The sequence below is a fragment of the Protobothrops mucrosquamatus genome, unplaced genomic scaffold (genome assembly GCF_001527695.2).
Source record: "Protobothrops mucrosquamatus isolate PMUCROS unplaced genomic scaffold, P.Mucros_1.0 scaffold115, whole genome shotgun sequence".
In the NCBI taxonomy this organism is placed as follows: domain Eukaryota; kingdom Metazoa; phylum Chordata; class Lepidosauria; order Squamata; family Viperidae; genus Protobothrops; species Protobothrops mucrosquamatus.
Window position 1 is genome coordinate 1582174 of NW_015386487.1, and position 20206 is coordinate 1602379.

Here is a 20206-nt window from a genome sequence, read left to right on the forward strand (position 1 = left end):
AAACTGATCAAGGAGAGAAGCAACCTGGAATTAAGGAGAAACTTCCTAACAGTGAGGACAATTAACCAGTGGAACAGGTTGCCTTTAGAAGTTGTGGGTGCTTCATCACTGGAGGATTTTAAGAAGAGATTAGACAGTCACTTGTTTGAAATGCTTGAGCAGGGATTGGACAAGAACTCCAAGGTCACTTCCAACTCTATTCTGATTGATTGATTGGTAGGCAAGGCTTGGTGCCAACCTCTCACCCTTTCAAGAAGCCCAGTCCTTTTGGAGTAAAAGCAAAAGCTTTTATCTGCAGCAGCCAAGGAACAGCAGCATTCTCTGTCCCCTTCCAATCCCAATCAGCAGAGAGGGGGCAGGGCTGGGTCATGGTGGTGGGGCTCCTTTCCTCTGGCTCTTTGCCTCCCATCTTCTCCAGACGGTTGGACGGTGCTGGTCTTTCCCATCTCTGTTCTGGCACACTTTTCGAGAATTGGTGCTGCCAGTCTAGGACGCAAAGTGAACTGATGGGAATAGGCTGTGGCACAAAATGCTGGAACTTTGGCCCAAGGAACTTGTTCCATTGCCTGATAAACTTAATGTGCATTATGCTTCAGTTGCTTTTTGGTTGGCATAACGATCTGATTTAATCCTTGTGAATTATATGAGTTGACCTAATTTATGATTAAAAATAACCTGGGAAATAATTTCCGGATGCATAATAAATAAATCCATTGTGGAGAGACTGAAGGAGGCTGGGTGGGACTGAATGCCAGCCCCCCCCCCTAGATCCAGTGGGTTCTGCCCTATGGGAAAGAGCAGTGCGGGCCAGGAAGCAGAGCGCAGGGATGTTTAGCTGAGCAGCCAGTCTTTGTCCATGGCTTCAGGGAGGCTTTTGTGGTCAGACCGCATCTCTGGCAAGTGATGTGTCTGGCAAGCCTTGGAAGGGAGATGTTTGATGGATGTGGGTACATTTGCCAGAGGGCTCTGGGCCAAGGTTTCTCAACTCCCCTCCCCCTGAGCTTCTGATTGAAAGGAATGGGCATGGCCAAGGTCTGCATTGTCCGGCCTGAAGGAGCATCTGCCAATAAGCTGGCATATCTAACTGGAGGGCTCCAGACTCCTTTTTGGCCCTGGTGTGGGAGGGGGGTTCAGGAGTTGTGGGCTCCCAACTGGTAAAGGGCAGCATCTCCAGGATAGTCCAGTGTCCTCCTTGAGCCCCGGTCAATCTCCCAGCCACAAAAGAACCATAGCAGAAGGGAAGTGGGGGAGAGAGGGATACGTGATCTAGACCCCTTTCAGTCAGGCTTGAGGCCCGATCATGCAACAGAAACAGAATTGGTCACACTTGTTGATCTCTGGTGAGAGTGAGATGGTGGTTGGGCGTCTATCCTCACTCTCCTTGACCTCTTGGCACCTTTCAGTGCCATTAACCATGGTATCCTTTTGGATTGGCTCTGAGATTTGGGACTGGGCAGGGTAGTGTTGCAGTGGTTCAATGCTTTTTTCTGTGGCCGATTCCAATCAGCATTAATAGGGGGCCAGAGCCTCTCCTTTGTGGGGTACCATTGGGCTCAGTACTCTTTCTGCCCAACTTTAACACGTACATCAGATGTGTCTAACCTTTTGGCTTCCCTGGGTTGCATTAAAGAAGAATTGTCTTGGGCAGCATATAAAATATATAATATAGTTAATGTGTATAATGCGTATAAATCACATAATAGTGTTAAAAGCTTACAAACTTGTTGGGCCCCATTACTCAGGGCTGCATGCAGCCTGCAGCCTGTAGATTAAATACCCCATTCCAACAAGAATGGAATGAGAGATTTCATCCCTGGTGACCCAAGTGATACCCTGGCTGCCCTTTTGCAGTGCCTGGAAGCCGTGGGGGCCTGGATGGGGGACAACAGGCTTCAAGGGAACCCTGGTAAGAGGGAGCAGCTGTGTGCATGCAGAGCCTTGGGATCCAGAGACTGGATGGTTCTGAATGGGGTGCAGACCTGGTGTGCATCCTGAGGGTTCTCCTAGACTCGTGGCTCTGCTCAAAGAGCATGTGGAAGTCATGGCCAAGAGAACGTTCACACAACTTTGCATGGTGTGCCAATTGCATCCTTTTCTGGACTGTGAGGCCCTGCGGCCCAGCCACTCGTGCTCTGGTCATATCCTATTCGGATTATTGCAATGCTGTCTCCATGGGCCTACCCATAATGTGAACTGCACTGGCTGCCGATCTGCTTCTGGGTGCAATGCAGGGTGTTGGTTATTCCCTTAAAGCCATTTAGGGAATGGGTCTAGGATATCTGTGGAACCGTCTTTCTCCAAAAGGATTGGCCCACCCCACTATGCTGGCAGGAGAGGCCTACTGTGGATCCCAGCAGCAGGGCTCCTGCCCTTTGGAACATCTTGCCAGAAGAAGTAAGGTTCTTTCTTTTAGCCTTCAGAAAAGGCCTTACAACTTGGCTACGCCAATTGACATTGAGTCCTGAAGCTGTTGGCTGGAGGTGGTTGGTGGGCTAACAGAGAAGGCACCCCACCTCTTTACTCCAATCCATGGTTTTTAGTTTGTTTTAATGTTTTGTAATTTTAATATGTTTAATATTTTAATTGTAATTTTAGTATGTAATATGTTTGATCTTTGTATATTTTATCATATTATAAGCTGTTTAGAATTTCCTGAAACCACAAGATGGGCAGCAAATGAATTTACTAATAATGATAAGGTTGTAAGTGAATCACAAACTGAGAATCTGATCCTCAGGGATGACATCAGGGTCCAGCAGCATTCCAGGTGGCCCAGGAGGAAGTTGCTACTTTGCAAGCAACCAGGGCAGGGTGACTCAGAGGGGGCTAAGAGCCACACTGCCCAATCCTGAGTCCTTTTGGGTGGCTGGGGTCCAGGCGGACATCCAACCAGGGGCCTGGACTGGCTTGTCAGGAGATTCATGGAGGAAGAGTCCCCTGCTGGTGCATCTCCAACAAGCACAACGCACACACTTCAGGTTGCTCCTCCTAAGAGGGTCAGGGCTGGGCCCTTTCAGAACAGAAACAGCCAGAAGGAAGAGCAACGAAGGCCTTGCCCTTGCCCTTGCCCTTGCCCTTGCCCTTGCCCTTGCCCTTGCCCTTGCCCTTGCGCCTGCGCCTGCGCCTTGCCTTGCCTTGCCTTGCCTTGCCTTGCCTTGCCTTGCCTTGCCTTGCCTTGCCTTGCCTTGCCTTGCCTTGCCTTGCCTTGCCTTGCCTTGCCTTGCCTTGCCTTGCCTTGCCTTGCCTTGCCTTGCCTTGCCTTGCCTTGCCTTCAAAATGGAGAAGGCAAAATGGAGAAGGCAAATAGTTCAGGTAGGCAGCTGCAACAGGAGCACACCCAGTTCCTTGGCAAAGAGGCCTGCTCAGAAGCAGCTCAGGAGGAGTCCCTGGGTATTCTCTTGGCCTGTGGTGCCTCTGGTAGAAAGAGTCCTTGGCTGTGAACAGCAAGCTTGCTGGAGAGAAAAGAGGGGGTTTAGGACCACCACTCCTGTTTGATCCTTGATCCTTTGGTCTTCTTTGCCCACAGGAGGTGCTGAGCTCTGTTTTCTATGCCTTCCCACCTGCTGTCTCTCAAGAAGCCCCATCAGGTGAGACCATTCAAGTTTCCACCCTCAGATCTTATGCTACAGAAACCAGACCAAGCTCCCCACCCTGCATAGCTGGTGCAAGTCCAAGTGGTAAGACCCTGCTGGAACCTCCTAATGAGGGTGGGAGAATACATACAATGATGGAGCAGTTACACTGGGGAGGTCTAGTCCAGCCTCTTGCAATAGAGAGGAGCCCTAAGTAGGAGACTGGGAAAGGTAGCATTGGGGGGGGGGGTGGGCTGAAAGAAACAGAAGCAGTCATCTGGGAAGCAACCAGCCAGCTCTTCCTTGTAGCCTCTTGTCACTCTGCTCTGTTGTGCGAGATGGCAGCTTCAGCAGTCCAGCCCTCTGGTTATAGAGGGGAAGGATGGAGGAAGGCTGAATTCAGCCTGCAATTTAGCCCAACTCTTGCCTGCTTCCCAGTTCCCTCAGCTCCAGCCTGCTGGAGATTCCCAGAAGAGAAACCTCTTGCTGCTCAGCCTCCCTCTCCTCAGTCTTTGACTTCTCCTATGTAGAGACTTCAGCTTGTCCCACAACTCTCTTCCTTTCCCCATCCACAGCTTCCTCCAGCCCTGCTGCCAAGGTATTTTGGGGAATGGGCCCGAAGAGGGTGGCCCTCATCACCTGTCTTATCATCCTCATTGTGCTGCTGGTTGCCCTTATCCTGCTCTGTGAGTTTTTCCCTTTTCTCTTAGAATAATAGGATTGGAAGGGACCTTGGAGGTCTTCTAGTCCAACCCCCTGCCCAAGGCAGGAGACCCTATACCATTCCAGACAAATGGCTGTCCAATTTCTTCTTTAAAACCTCCCATAGCTCCAGGAGAGAAGCCGTTCCAGGAGTTAATTGTTCTCGCTGTCAGGAAATTTCTCCTTAGTTCTAGGTTGGAACTGTAATGATCCTCCACCAGTTACTTCTTGTTCTGCCCCCTATGTTTTGCAGGAATGACTTCCTGGTTCTTTCCACCTAGGCAGAAGCTCTCTGCTGATATCTGAGGGGAGGCTCAGTCCAAAGAGCCAGATCTCCTTGGTGACCAAAGGAATTATCAGCACAGTTTCCATTTCTGGTGAGATCAGGTTCCATGACGGAATGAGTAATATTTGCAACCTCGGATGTGTGGCCATGCCAGTGGCTCTGCCTCAGACCAACCACTCTCTGCTCTAATGGGGTGAGGGACAACTACAGACCCCCCCCTCACTTTTCTCTTGCCTTCTGTTGCAGGACAGGAAACACGGCTGAGTCCCTGGGAGGGAGGGTCAATCTCACCCCCAGGATTACTTTGTCTTTTTGCAAGAATGTTGCTGCCTCATACAAAGACTCCCTCCTCCCGTGTTTTTTCAAAAGCTGTTCTATTGTAGGCAATATCACTGCACATTCTGTACCCCTAAATCTCACCCTTACGCTGTGGTGGAGGAGGGCTACCCTTTTTTTGTGAGTCAAACACTGGCCAGTGACTTTCTGAGCAGGGAGAGGTCCATCTTTTTCTCCTTCTCAGATTCACAGATTGTCCTCCGGAAGGGGCATGAGCGGTAATTTCTGAAAAAGGAAATAGCCTACTCTGATACAGAGAAATGCATGTGAGTTGGTGTAAATGGGTGTCCCAAATTTCCAAGTGATGACTCTGCAGAGCCTCAAGGAGAAAACCAGATTTTGACCTGGTTTCATAGTTATTCCTACTTCATGGAAGTTTGCTGGGCCCATATTGCTCACAGGACATGCCAGAAACGTTTTCTTTCCTTTCTCTATTGTTGACTTTGGAATCCATACAGAGGAAGAGAAGGAAATAGAAGGAAACCAGCTGCATGCCAGGACTCCCTCTCCTCCTCTTCTTCCATTCATGCAATGGATGGAAACTAATCAAGGAGAGAAGCAACCCAGAATTTAAAAAAAACCTTCCTAACAGTGAGGACAATTAACCAGTGGGACAGTTTGCCTCCAAAAATTGTGGGTGCTCCATCATTGGAGGCTTTTAAGAAAAGACTGGACAGCCACGTATGAAATGGTATAGCCAGGTTTCACCTAATTTGCATTCATACATTTAGTTTTTCCAGGCAAAGTGTAAAACCTTACTTTTCTTTACATTAAATTTAATTTTGTTGGATAGGGCCTAGTGTTCAAGTCTATCACCTGGGGTGTTGGCTATTTCTGCCAGCTTATGTCATCTGCAAATTTGATAGTCCCCCTTCTATTCCCTCATCTAAGTCATTTATGAAGATGGCAGATGTACTGGGCCTAAAACAGAACCCTGGGGGTACCCCACTGTTTACTTCCCTCCAAGTAATGTATTACCATTAAGAACCACACATTGAGTATGATCTGTCAGCCAGTTACAAATCCTTCTGGTGTTCATGCTGTCTATCCCACATTTTTCTAGTTTAACAAGAAGTGGGTTGTGGTCTACTTTGTCAAATGCCTTACTGAAATCCAAGTATACTATGTCCAGAGCATTTTGCTGCCCTTCTCCAAAGCTGCTCAAAAGTACAGTGTCCGGAACTGGTCAATGCAAAATAAATTGAAATGATTCATTATGTACTTTGGAAATGACACATGACCCCCTCTGTGCCAGATGTCTGGCCCCTTCTGCTCCTTGGGGTGTGAGATGTTTCATGAATGTGCCGAGGATGTGCCTAGGATTAGATCGTTTTGGAAACTGGCATCTGATCCCTAGCAAATACTACTCAGATTTCAATGATGCCCCACAAGCATTGGGGCAGCAGCACAACTGATTTCTCTTTCTCATCCCCTTGTGCCACTTGCACAAGCAGCCCCAACTTGTCCCTCTTTTTGTGCCTCTTGGAGACACAGAAGGGGGGTGTGAGAAAAGGAAACGGGATGAGAAAGAGAAGCAGTTATCCTCTTAGCAAGTTTGCTGCCACAAGGAAAGGGCTTCCATGTCCTTTCTTCTCAATTGTTGAGGCTGCTGCACAAGCTGGTTTTTAATAGCATGGGCATCTTTGAATAGATGAGAAATGAACAAACTGTTGCATTTCTGTGCCACAGAGCACTTTCCCCGGAATCAGGGAGGTTCTGCTAGCATCCTTTGCATTATCATATTTTATTAAAAGGTGTGAGATGTAAAAACCCCAAATTTTGATACTCACAATACGAAGACAAGTCTGGTTAACAAGACAAAGTTTTATTGGAGAATAACACAAAAAGAATAAAAAGAGAAGAGAAGAGAGGCGTTTGCAAACGCGGCCTCCTGGATCCTTCCCTATGGATTGGGTTCCAGGAGTGCAACAAACAGTTTCCAAGCTTTGAATTTTATACTTTTCACAATGCATGTCACATCTAAGAAGCTCTTTCATCTTTATAGATGTACTTTGAAGTTGTACTTAACTCTTCCGTCCATCTTCTGTTAATCTTGTTTATTTGTATTTTTCACCTTGGGTCAAAATCCCTCTTTGATAGTGATTTCTACTCAAAGTGTAAGTTCCTGTGTCCGGAGGATTTTTAGGCAGGAAATAGTAAACATTTGGTCATAATTAATTATCTTTGCTGATTACCATTTGTAGTCACTTTACATGGGCAGGAAAAGTAAACATTCCTTCTCATACATTGGCATTGCATTGTTACATTTACGTTACAGTGTTACATTTGTACTAAAGAGACCGTTTCATATAATGGCATTACATTTCTACAATTATTTCTACAATTATTAAAAGAATAACTTTTATTTCCTTCAATCGTTACATTAGATCTTTATTGTTATATTTTATAAAAGAATAACTTTTATTTCTTTCACGAGCTGCAGCTGACTTCACCAGATATATGGATACAGTTTGGTGGTCAGAAATGATGCTACCAGGCTCCACCTGATTTTTGACTATCCTGGACTAACATAAATCTCCTTTAAAACTTCCCCCCTAGAGACTCGTCTATGGTGATGCTTGTGCATCACAATGCTGAGGAATGGTCTCTGGCACAAATGCTGCTTCCAATTCTCTGCAAGAGTCTCTGAAGGGAGCATACCTGTCACCCGCTGCCTAATAACAATAGGAACTGGGAACTTGTTCAGCTGACAATGCCAAATGCTGAAGAGGTGCAGTTGCAAGTGCCGTGTGCCAGACATTCCTCCTGGCAATCTAGATAGGACAGTTTATCCAAAGAGTGAGAAGCTCAGACGCTCTAATCAATAGCCTTTATGAGAAGGAAAGCTGAGGCGATGCGCAAGAATTCCAACAAGTCCCTTGTTTGTTTATTTCTCCCACTTTCTATGTGGGTGGGTGGTAGAAAGTTTGCATCTTTTGGGGGCCATCTGCATTGGTTCCCTGCTTGGTGGTCTGGAGTCAGAATTCCTTTTCTCAATGTAAGAAATAATTCCCCTGCTCACCTAAGCCTCAGTTTGTTCATTGTTCTTGCTTATGTCCTACTCCCAGTTTTGTTCTGGCGGTCCAGCACTGGCATTGTGTACAAGCAGCCAGCGGAGAGCTGCACTGACCATGCTGTGCGGTGCGATGGGGTTCCTGACTGTTCTCAGAGCAGTGATGAACTGGACTGTGGTAAGTCCAGAAGGTTTGGGGGAGCCAGAAGACGGAGCTTGGACTGAGGGGCTGGGAGGCTACTTCCCTCCCAGGAACGCCCATTCGGGTTCCTTCCTGTTCTCACCTGTTCTGCAGTGCGCTTTGGGTGGAACCAGTCCTTGCTCCATGTCTACTCAGGAGCAGAGAGGCAGTGGCTGCCTGTCTGCAGTCAAGCCTGGACGGAGGCCTTCTCCCGAAAGACCTGTCAGCAGCTGGGATTCCTCAAGTAATTCTGGGTCTCCTCATAAGGTGGGGAGGGAGTCCACTGAAGGAAGGAGAGAAGCTCCTGTTTTCTCTCAGCCTCTTGCTTGCTTTGCTGGTCCTGTTCATGTGCAGAGTGCCCTGGTGGCAACTTTGTAAGCAGTAGAAAGAGCTGTTTGTGGACTGTACTCCTTCAGATGAATGGGGGTGGGGTGGGGGACTTGTGGTGAAAAGAGATGAGGCTACTCATAAACTGAGGGTCTTGAGGGGCTGCATGCTGTGCTGGAGATATTTTGTAGTACATATAATGCTGACTTTTTAGCCACTCCTGACCAAGCTGTGTGCATGGTGGCCTGGCCTGCCAGGTGCTGGGGAGCTACTCCACAGCTACTCTGTGCAGCAAAACTGCCCTCCCCAGGCCTCCTTTAACTTCAGCTCCCTTCTGCCTCCCCAGCACTTCCGACACAGAATATGTCCCTCTGTCGTTTTCTGGGAAAAGTCTTGTGGCTGGTGAGATGCGAAAAACCATTCAGCAGAGTCTCAACAGGTAATGGGCTGCTTGGGATGAGGTGGTGGGTTGGGGCAGATGGACTCCGGGGACTTCCTGGCCAAGGACAGCTTGGTCTGCTAGGATCGCCCTTGGCTCAGTGACCCTCAGGGGTCATAGAGGATCACAGATCTGGTAAGGTTTGCGATTCATTGGTAGTGCATCAATGCACAAAGACACACCAAATTCTAGTCTTTTAACTGAAAAATGAAAAAAACCTAGCTCATCTTTAGCTTGTTCATTATTTGGCCAAAAATTGCTTTGGAAATGGAGTTGTACATTTCTCAAGATAGTTTGCTATGTGTTGTCTGGGACCAGAGCCATCTGCTATGACCTATTGTTACTGAAGACACCAATTTCCTTTAAGGAACAAGATCCCAATACATCAATAGAGTAATGAAGAATTAGAACATTCACACTAACCTTGACTGTGACCTCAAGACTAAGTGTAACAATTAATGCTTAGTTAAGCTCTTAGATCATGCTTTGGTAGAAGGTACTTGATCCTCCCATTTGGAATCACCACCAGAGGTGCCCACCTGCCCAAATCCAAATTCTGCTGTCATTTGGCACTTGGCTTTGTAGCACCCCTCCCCTCCAAATATTTCCACTTATCTCCCATCTTCTGCCCTGGCTTGACCATCTATAGGCTGGCAGATATCATTTGGTGCAGGCAGGGACCACAGCACTATGTCTACAGATCTCCTTCATGGAGGGCTTGAACCATTCGTCCTCAGTGTCATGTGTGGGAAGGGACTCATCCGTCCCTCATTGTCTCAATGTGAAGGGACTCACCTGTCCCTCATTGCTCTCTGCAGCTTCCCTCTCACTGGGCCCTCGAGAAAATGTGTCTTTCTCCCAGACAGGTAGACCGACTTGGGGATTCTGTGCGCTTCCCCTTTGGCTGGTGAAAGTCTCTGTTGGCTGCAGGCTCTGTTTCTCACTTAACCTCTGATTTGTTGATCTCCTCTATAGCTCCAAGTGCCATTCTGGAAAGCATGTTTCTCTCCGATGCACAAGTAAGGAGACAGAGGAAGGTGGAAGTGGGTGGGCCCTGGCTCTGACACCAAGGGGCTTTTGTATTTCTGTGCCATAGTTGAGGAGGGAGGAGGTAGCACCCTAGGGCTGACCTTATGCTCAGGCTAGGCTTAGCCACACTCTCTCTCCTTCCACCGAGTGCCCCTGCCTTTCAGGGCAGTACAGAGAATACTGTACTGTCTTCACAATTTGAAAAGCAATGAAAGTTATAAACATCATGGAGCAGAGCCTGTCAGAGTGGGGGAGGGAACCACCCTTGAAAACTGAGGATATGCACATCATGCAGGTTCTGCATGGGGCTGGGTGCTGGGTGGGAAAGGTAGAACAAAGACTTGGCTAACATAAAAGGACCTTACATGCATCTCTAGGTGGGTAGGTGTGGTGCATGTGTGTGTGGAGGGCTTGTCTGTGCTCCCCCAACTGAGGTTCTTGGATGTTTCTCCCTGCAGACTGTGGGCAACGGATATCTGGCCGCATTGTGGGAGGCACTGAAGCATCAGCCAGTAAATGGCCTTGGCAAGTGAGCCTCCAATATGGCTCTGTTCACATCTGTGGTGGCACTATCATTGATGCGCAGTGGGTGATGACTGCAGCCCACTGCTTCTTCATGTAAGGTTAACCTCTGGATTAACTTGGGAGGGCAGTGGGAGGCTCTGAAGATGCCCATGGAAGGGAAGCTCCCCACCAGGATGTCTGCCAGGAGGAGGAAGCCAAAGGGCCAGGCTACTGCAGAGAGGCACAACTTCCCATCCAGTGTCCTGTCCATTATTCTGTCATTTCTTGAGACCCAGCAAAGAAATGAGGACAACCCCCACCCCACCCTCATAACTGTCTCTCATCAGCGTCTTCTTTCGGATCAATTTGCTGTCTCAATTTGAATAACTAATTGGATTGATTTTCCAAAACAGCCCTTTGTATAGGATCAGGGTTGATTCCCACAGCCCTCATCTCAGAGAAATCTCCCTCTGGATATCTATGCTCTGAGCCAAAGGCAGAGACTCATGTAAACTTTTGCTTTTGGACTTTTTAGAAATAGCGTGAAAATCCTGGATGAATGGAAGGTCTATGCTGGTATTTCTGATCTCAAGCAGATGAAGGAGGGGATCCTGGTCTCTGAGGTCATCATTAATGCTAATTACAGTGATGACCATGATGACTATGACATTGCCCTGATGAAGCTCTCCCAGCCTTTGGGCCTCTCAGGTGAAGTTCTTGGATGCCTTCTGAGCGGCTCAGCTCAAATGCTAGGAGGCCCGTTTTAATTTTGTTCAAGGAAGGGCTCACTTGCTTGTCCCTCTGTTCCAGCTCAGGTTCGCCCAGCCTGCCTTCCCATGTCAGGCCAAAGGTTTCTTCCTGGGAGGGCCTGCTTCATCACAGGCTTTGGCAAAATCAGTGAAAATGAAGGTAAGGTGCGCGAGTGGACCTCATTTGCTACACTGTGGCACAGAAAAGGTGAGGTTCCCCCCACTGAACATGTTCTAATAAAGGCTAAGTAGTCACCTGCCAATATGCTTTAGGAGTGGGGTGGGGACGTCTTGGCTATAATGAACTTTTTCCATCTGAGTTTCCATGACAATTCCAGCACAGGAGGCTGAGGGATGTCCAGGGCTCTCTTTTCATCACATAATTTGTTTGCCTTTTGCAGAGAATACATCGCCCAAGCTGCGGGAAGCAGAAGTGAAGATCATTGACTATCGGCTCTGCAACAGCCATAATGTCTATGAGGGATTCTTGACCCCCCGGATGATGTGTGCTGGATTTTTGCAAGGGGGCAAAGACTCTTGCCAGGTAAAAGAGGCTTTCTTGCTTGGAGAGGAAGTGGAAGAGTTCTCCTATGCAACTTTAGACTGATGCAACCAGTTACAAATCTGGCAGGTTTTAGTAACTTGTAAATTTTCCCACACAAACTGAGACAGAGATAATGGAAGGTCATTAGGAAGATACTAGCAAATGTCCTTGAGGAAAAGAAAAGTGCTCATCTAGTCTGTGGTTCCATGTGAGGTCCTTGAAAGCAGATCCAGAATCCAATCCCTGGGCAAAGAACAGGCAAGACCTGGAAGGGATGGCCTCAGGACACAGGTCCGGAAGCAGGAGACTTTCTTCCGGGTAGGAAAGGGGTGTGTGTCTGGAGGACATGCTTCTATATTCTGAGTTCCCAGTTAAAGCTGCCTCCCTCCCTCTTGAGGTCTCCAATCTCCCCTGCCTGGTCATTTTTACCTGATGGCTTGACTGTGGCTCTGGCCCACTCACTCCCTGAAACAACAGCCAGATGCGCTGAGCCTAACTTGCAAGGGACGAGTAGCCTCCTCAGCCGGAGACTCAGAGTCCATCGGAGCTCACAAAATCAGGGGTGTCCATTACTGAGGCACCACAAGAACAAAGTCGAGGGGGGTCCCTTCTGGCAACCCTTCCTGATATCTTGCACACTTGCAGCTGATTTCGAGCTTTAGAGAGCTGCTGCTGCGGCTCTGGCCCCCAGGGCTCTAACCCCCCCAGTGGGACGGTGCTTTCACATTCAAAATTACCGTTGCTATCACTTTTACAGTATTTGAATGTGCTACATCTTACTCATTTAAAATTAGCTTTTTTTTTTTTTTTTTTGCAATTTAAACAGACCTTTAATATCAGTATATTTGAAAGTCAAATCTCGATGCCTAAGAGCAGCATAGAGACTACAGTTCTGGAAGTTTTCTCCCAGTTTGGACACCAGGAGGACAGAGAGGAGGAACATGCAATCACAGAACAATGATCAAACTCTAAATACATTGTGAGGTTTGGTCCAAAAACAAAAAAAAAACAACAAAAAACATTTAAACATAATTAATCCAATTACTGCAAACACAGCTTCTCTGAGTAAAGTTAGATATTGCATTTGTAGTGTAGGGTGTGCTTTCCCTTCAGCGAACCAGCGAGGCCTGCTTGAGCGAAATCAGCACTGAGCGCATGCGGGACACGTCTTTCGCCTGCTTGCTCGACTTGGGGTTAAAGTCACAGAGTCGAGCCACACGTTCCCACTCGGTGCCAGGAGACGAGTCATCAACATCATTCACAAAGACTTCTTCAGCTGCCCTGTTATTTGCTTTTGTTTTCTGTAGCTGCTCATCTTGTCTTGCATACCACTCCTCCAATTCCTTTATTGCTTTTTCCTTCCATTCTGCTTCTTGCTTTCGAGAGTTTGCATCAAGCTCTTCTAGGCCAGTGGTGGCGAACCTATGGCACGCGTGCCAGAGGCGGCACTCGGAGCTCTCTCTGTGGGCACACGCGCCATGCCCTGGAGATGGCAACCGTCCCTCTTCAACCAGCCGCCCGCTAGCTCACCGAGGTCCCACGTGGCCAGATACATCCCAGCACACTGGCCTCTGTGTGTGGGGGCTGTGTGATGATGTCAGGCAGCAGTCGCCCCGGCCCCTGCCTCGCCTTGCCCTGCGACAATGGCACCCCCGCCCTGCCTCGCCTTGCCTCACCCCGCAGGACGAGCCTCCTGCCTACTGTCCCACCTGCCAGAGCCCCCCTGGATCTCCCCCAACCCTCCCCACGAGCAACATCGAGGTGACCACACCCACCTTGGCCATACCCACCCAGTCTGCCATGACCACCACAGCCACGTCCACCCAGTAGGCCACGCCCACCTGGCACCCGGTAATAAATAACTGGTTTTCGGTTGCAGTTTGGGCACTCGGTCTCTAAAAGGTTCGCCGTCGCTGTTCTAGGCGCTCCCGCTGCTCTTCTCTCCATTTGCGAATGCTCTCTGGTTCTGTCTGCAGACGATCAGCTTGAGATATAGCAGCGTAGCAGTCTGTAGGACCATTGCTCTCCTGATAGATATCGCCATTCGTCACTCCATCAATTGCCTCTTCGGTCAGCGCGTCTTGGCCTTGCAGCCCGACGGGCACCTCGCCGTTTTCCAAGATACTGTAGCCCTCGTCGTTCTCGATGCCCGCGATTTCGTTCTCCTGCTGGGCCAGGAAAGTGGCGGCTGGGTCTTCTTCGCCGCCGACCCCCAGCGCCCCATTTCCCGCCACTGGCTGAGGGGAGCCGAAGAGATCAAACTCGGCCATGAGCGAAAAGGAATGCCGGGGGGGGGGGGAGCCAACCGAAGGAACGGACCCAAGAGACAAGCGGCAAAAATTTTTTTAAAAAACCCAACAACCCCACACGAAGCAACCGTTTAACGGATAGCAAGCACTATTTCCGGCTTCCTGCTGCTGAAAATTAGCTTTAAAATGATTTTATTGCTGTGATTTTAAAAATATTCTACAAATGTGACAGAATAGCTTTCAAACTAGAACTTTCAAACAGTAGTTTAAGATATTGATCTTAAAATGAAACCATAAAAAACCCGTTTTCCATCATCCCCGCTGAGCACAATATTGAGAGTTTTAGAAAATAAGTTCTGAAGAGTTAGTGATATTGTGTTATGCAACTATACCAACTTCATTTAAATGATATTTCACTAAACTTGGAAATTAAAAGCTGATGGAAATATCCTGTTAAAAAAGAAATGGGCTAATCCAAAGATGCCACCTGTAAAGGTGATGGTGGCTGCATGTTGTGCTGTGACTAGACCCTCCAACTCACTGCCTCATCACCTGGACACTCTGCAGTTTGGCATTTTTTTTCAGGAGAAAATCAGATCTTTGGCACTTTGAGGAAAGTTAGATGGACCACCAGGGAACATTGTTGATGGCACACCAACACACTTCATAAAAGAAGAAAAGGCACTTCCCTTGCAGGATATGGAGGCGCCCTCCACTCAGGATCGGGCCCTTTTTCTATGAAACCCCAGTTCTGGGCCTATCACTGGTATAAATTACCAAACACGGAAATGCTAGGTGGGGATTGCGACCCGCAGCTCTCTAATGCCTGTCTCTCTTTGCCTAGGGCGACAGTGGTGGCCCCCTGGTTTGTCAGGATAGTAATCGATGGTACTTGGCTGGGGTCACCAGCTGGGGAACTGGCTGTGGTCAGCAAAACAAGCCAGGCGTCTATACCCAAGTCACCAAGTTCCTTGGTTGGATTTACAGCCAAATGGAGGTGAGAGGGTCCTTGCTTGCTCACTTGTTTGGAGGGCTGTGAAGAGGGGAATTTGGGTGGCATGCAAAAATTAGAAATGGGCATGGAAAGAAGCTAGAGCAAGAGGGGCACTTGAACCCACTCCCGACATGCTTGATTAAACATGGGACAGAGGCAGGCGTAATTGAGCCTGACGCGGCAGGGATTTGGTTCAGGCCTGGCCGTACCTGGCATCCTGCAAACCGCTCTCTGGGAGAAGGACTGAGCCCTTCCTTGTTTTTCCCAGAAAACATGCAAGTACAGAGCCTCCTTTCTCCTACGCTCCTATGCAGCTATCAGGGAGGGGGAAAATAAGCAGAAATGACTGGGAGTCATTACGCATAACCAAGGGGGGGCATCTTCCTTTCTGTCAGAAAAGGGGGAGGTGGGGAGAAGGCAGCAACCTCTGAGCCACCTGGTGCTGCCTTGGGGCACAGCAAAGGAAGGTTTGCCTTCCAATGACTGGGAGAGGTGAGTTATTCAGGCTGTGCAAAGGGGTCACTGTAGATTTAAATGGCAGTCCTGAAACACTGTTTATGCAATGTTGCCACTAGCTTGGGAATTTGCTTTGGCTGAGGGGTGTTTCCTTTGACCCTCAACTGGCACCGGCCGGACAGAGGCTTGCTTGCTACTCTGTGCCTGGGATGGATTTTCTCCCACCAGGCCAGAGGCTGATTCTAGGCCTTGTTCAGGAATTCCCTCCTTCTTCTTGTCTTGCCTTGCAGAGTCAGAGCCCCTAGAAGAGAACTACACCTTCACTACTTTCTGGGGAAGCGGAAGAAGCGCGTGGAGGTGGGCCGACTGCACCTTCTTGCCTTGGGTCGCAAGGATGCCGGTGGGCAGGGGGCAGCTGGGCTCCTCCCAATGTCCTCTGGGACCTCTGGGCTGCTGTTGGGGACCCTGGTTTGAAGGATGAAGCTGGTACTGAGGCTGGAGCCAAGTCCTTGGCGAGACATGCTAGGGCAGGATGGGATGACCTTGCTCTGTGGAAGTGACCTTCTGAGATCTGGCCACATCTGAACACCAGACAGTGCTGACTTCGGAGTTCTCAGCAGACAAAACAGGGTCAGTTGCAACCCCTCCTAGGGCAGGATCTGACTGGCAGCACTACAGGCTCCTGGAAACTGGACTCGCTAGAACAGCCCTCTGCTACCTCACCACTTCAGTGCTTCTGTACCTTTGCCTTGGCGGCCCACTGTGACCCCTCCCCTGGAGAAGAGGGGGAATTGCACAAGGAACATGCAGACGTTAACACCCCCATCCCCCAGTATTGACTTTCTACTCCCAAGCACACATCTCCTTCTGTCTCTGAAGTCTTTTCCTGAAAAGGAACATTTTATTTGCTGAAAACAGAACTGCCAGTCTGGGCCTGCTCATTCTGCAGATTCCTTGCCCCAATTTGCTTCTCTGAATCATGGTAGCAGCTGCCCCTTGCTGCCTCCCCACCCTCCCTGTCACCTTCTCTTTCTCTTTCTCTCCTTCTGCGATGGCTGGGAAATGACCTGTGACAGCTAAGCCAGAGAGGGTCTTCTTAAGCTCCACTGTCAGGGATTACCTTGCACATTGGCTGGTGTTACAATTGGAACCTGAAATACGATTTGTGTTTGTGCATGTGTGTGTTAAAGGTTCTAAGACATGGGGAAAAGGAGAGGTGGCAGAAGCGACCCAGAGGCACCTCTTGCCCCAAGGAGCTGTGGCCAGCAGTGCTAGGAGAGGCCTCCAATCTGTGTCCAGTCAGGACCTCCCATTCCCTCCTTTGATCACATCATAAGAGACAGGCTATTACTTCTTCTGAAACCACATGTAAGTGGAGAACTTTAGGGTGTGACCTTTCCCCATCTGTGGCCAATCTAATGCATCTCATAAGCAGACAGGTGTGGACAGTATCTTTTGCTCTCACTGTTCTGAAAGCTCCATTTGGCTTTCTCCTCTGGCTTTGCTGCCCCCCCCCTTGATAAAGACCCCCACTGGTCAAGATATAGCAGGAATGGGGAGGGGAGAGCATTGGGACCCCTGCCTGGGCTTCTCTAGGCTGCTTGCCTGCTCTCTGGCCACACCCCCTCAAGTCCACCAGCTAGGTCCTGGAGAACAGGAGAACTGCAACTGACCAGCAGTGGGCACCTCAATCTCAGGCTTTAGAGGTGTGGGGGGAAAGGATTGAAACCAGCAGATAGAAGGACCCAGGCAGTCAAGCTGCACCCCAGTTCACCCTCCTGTTTGCTTTTGGGACCTGACAAGGAAAGGCAGCGCCTCTGTATGGAAAAAAAAAAGACTGCAGGACTGCAGAAACAAAATGGCTTCAGTATAGTGGATGCCATGGGCAGGGCCATCACGAGATTTGTGTTCCAGTTGCCTTTCTTGCACAACCCAGCAGTGGGATCATCCAGGTGACTGGGGTAGGTTCTGACTCACCTGGAAGCTATAGTTTGTTGACCTGCATGGTTGGCTCAGTGGTACCTAGATGAATTAACTTCCAACACTAATTGGATCAGGGCTGAAGGACGCCCTTTTATGGCTCCTGGAGATTCCAAGCCGGAGGAGGCAAGCTTCCCAGCCCAGGCAGGGGGCCTACGTCGGGCCTCTCCGCTGTCAGATAGCAGAGCTGGCAACAGGTGGACTCAAAAATCCAGTTTTCTCTCTGGAGAAAACTGCTTCCCCTTCCCCGCTCCAGGAAGGGCCCCATCCGCAATGGCAGGGACCCGCGCACCGGAACAGTTCCCAGCGAAGAGGAGGCACGGAGGGCTGTATCTTGGCTGCCCGGCCCTCCTCAGCCAACCCGGCTGGGGGACTGGGGCTTACTCGAGAGTCTCGGCTCAGAAGGCCTGGGCGAAGGGGCTCCCGGCGCGGCCGCACGTGCTGACATCACAGGCGTAGGGAGGGGAGGGACCCCGACCCCGCCCGGGCACGTCGAGCGCAGCCAGCAGCCGCCCGCCTTTCCTCCGGGCGCGCGCCTAGATCTCCATTTTCGCCTAGCTTCTGCTTTACTCCCGGCCGAGCGCGGCCATGCCCGAGCCCCTGGCACGCCCAACCCTTGCCAGCTGCGAGGGGACGCGGGCTTGAGCCGCGCCACAGTCGGGAGGCAGGAGACGCCCAACCTGGTGCGCGGGTTTTCCCACTGCGGACGCCGCCTGCCCGGGAAGGACTCCCGAGGGGAAGGTAGGAGGCGGGACGGGAGGAGCCAAACGGCCGGACCGACGGCCTCTCCCCTTCTTACTCTCGGCTGGTCGAGGGCTCCGTGGCTGGGTGTTCGAGAAGTCCTGCGTCCCTGGGACGCGGGCGGGCGGCCCCTCTGGGCGGCGGGGCCCCTCAGTTTCCCGAGACCGAGCGCCCAGCCTTTGGGCTCAGCTGGCAGCGCTTCGGACTCCGGAGATCCGCTCTGCAAGGGGAGGGGGCCGGAGACAAGAACCCTCACGGCTCCACGGAGAAGCGGCTTCTGGGCACGTGCAGGCCGACCCGCGGTCCGCTTGTCGAGCTCAGCCGGGCGGCGAGGGGCGGTGGACTGGCAGGGCAGGCGACATTTCCTCGGGGGAAACGCTGTTCTTCCGCACCCCGCCCTTCTGGGTTGCTGATCGCGACCTCCGCCGGCGGGGAGGCGGCGCGCGTGAGTCTGTCTGGCGCGGCCTCCCGCCCAGGCTCGCAATTGGCTTTCCGGTTGCCGTGTCAACCGCGGGCTGGCACGGCACTCTTGCCACGGGGTTGCCTGGTTACCGCTCATCTCCCTCCATGGAGCGCGGGGACGCCCCGCCGGGGCTGCCCCTCCCCGCCCGTCTGCCGCGCCGTGACCGGCGGAGAACCGCGCGCTCCTCCCCGCGACAGCTGGGGCGCCGCGGCGGACTCTCGTCCGCCCCTTGGAGTCGCGCGGCTCGGGCCTGGGGAGGCTCCTGCTCTCGGCCCGCGGCCCCCGCGCCACGACTCTCGGAGACCCGGGCGGGTCCCTGGCGCGCCTCGCCTCCTTTCGGCCAAAAGGGCTGCGAGCCCCGGCGGGTCGCGCTTTGTTTACTGGCCTTGCGGGGCGGGACTGACATCGGCTGGCGCGTCCGAGCCGCGGCCGCCGCCGTCACGCGCAAAACATCTCGGGCAGCCCCCCTTCCCATCGTGGCGCAGGCGCAATTTTGGCAATGCCGGGTGGGGGGAGAAGGCTGGCTGCGTCGGGTTTTTCGTTGTTCTCTCTTCTATATTTGGAAATAAACACCGTCCCCCTCCCCCCTCCAAACAGTTGGGAAGCAGCCGCGGCGCGAGGCGCCCACCAGCCAATTCGCTTGGATGCCTAACCAGAAACGGGCGGGTTGTTTCGTCGGGCTCCGGAATGAAAGCGAAGGAAGGACAGGCGCTGCCCTGCGAGGGGGGCCCAGAGGGCGCTTGGAGGTTGGGGGAGAAACGGTCAAGGTCGTGCAGCTCTGCCCGGCCAGAACTCTCTCACTTCCACCAGGTGGGCTTGCAAACATCTGGGGGGGGGAGCTGTCATTACAAGACCACAGCCTGAAGGCAGTTGGCCTCAGTTAAGAAGTGAATGGATGAGAGCCGGGGCTCCTCTTGAGACTCCTTTGGTCTTCACCCATGGAAATGGCTGTGGGGGAGCTCAGTGAGATTTCCCACACCCTCCTTTCTGCCAAGAGGCTCTTACTGATGAGAGATGCACTCGCTTCAGACATGAATGGCACTCTGCCCTCTTTACCTGTGTCCAGAGGACCCCCGCAGCCCACCAGCTGCCACAATTCTTGAAAGCACAGTATGATTCGGATCCTTCTTGACCTCTGCAGCACTGCCTGCCAGACAAATGGGAGGGCAGCTCTTTTCTGGGGAAGGGTGCCTCCACCAGGCTGATCATCCTCCTGGTTTTGAAATAGTTGCATGTGTGCAGTAGTTAATGCCAACTGCATGATAGATTTTTAATCTGCTTTATGATGGTTCTGTGCTTTGGCTTAAGAGGGCTGTTTGGTCAGGGACAGGCTGGGAAGCCACCTTTCTGGGTCTGTCAGTTTCCTAAACAGAGATTTCTCTGTCTAACTCTGCTTCTTGGCCCAGTGATGGTCCTGATCCAGAGGGAGTCAGGTGCATCCATCTGGGTTACAATACTGTGGCAAGTTCCCAGACATGACTGATTGTAGCTTATTCAACTCCTGCAGTTCAGTATGTTCAAAGATCCCAGTCCACTGGCTTGCTCAAGGCAATCATGGTTAACAAAACAGTACATGCCTTTTTGCTAGATAGATAGATAGATAGATAGATAGATAGATAGATAGATAGATAGATAGATAGA

General features: G+C 50.9%; 1 protein-coding gene and 1 pseudogene across 1 annotated transcript; one reads left to right on the forward strand and one right to left on the reverse strand.

The window, feature by feature from the left end:
- The first annotated feature begins 1797 nt into the window (after window positions 1-1797).
- Window positions 1798-19697, forward strand: LOC107284780 (transmembrane protease serine 13-like). The gene is made up of 13 exons (XM_029283526.1): window positions 1798-1906; window positions 4148-4258; window positions 7965-8087; window positions 8205-8334; window positions 8764-8856; window positions 9350-9352; window positions 9832-9875; window positions 10344-10503; window positions 10925-11097; window positions 11200-11298; window positions 11540-11682; window positions 14776-14928; window positions 19563-19697. The coding sequence occupies exons 1-13, from the start codon at window positions 1798-1800 to the stop codon at window positions 19695-19697; spliced, it is 1476 nt and encodes a 491-aa protein (XP_029139359.1).
- Window positions 12503-13952, reverse strand: LOC107284823 (annotated as a pseudogene).
- Window positions 19698-20206: the final 509 nt, after the last annotated feature.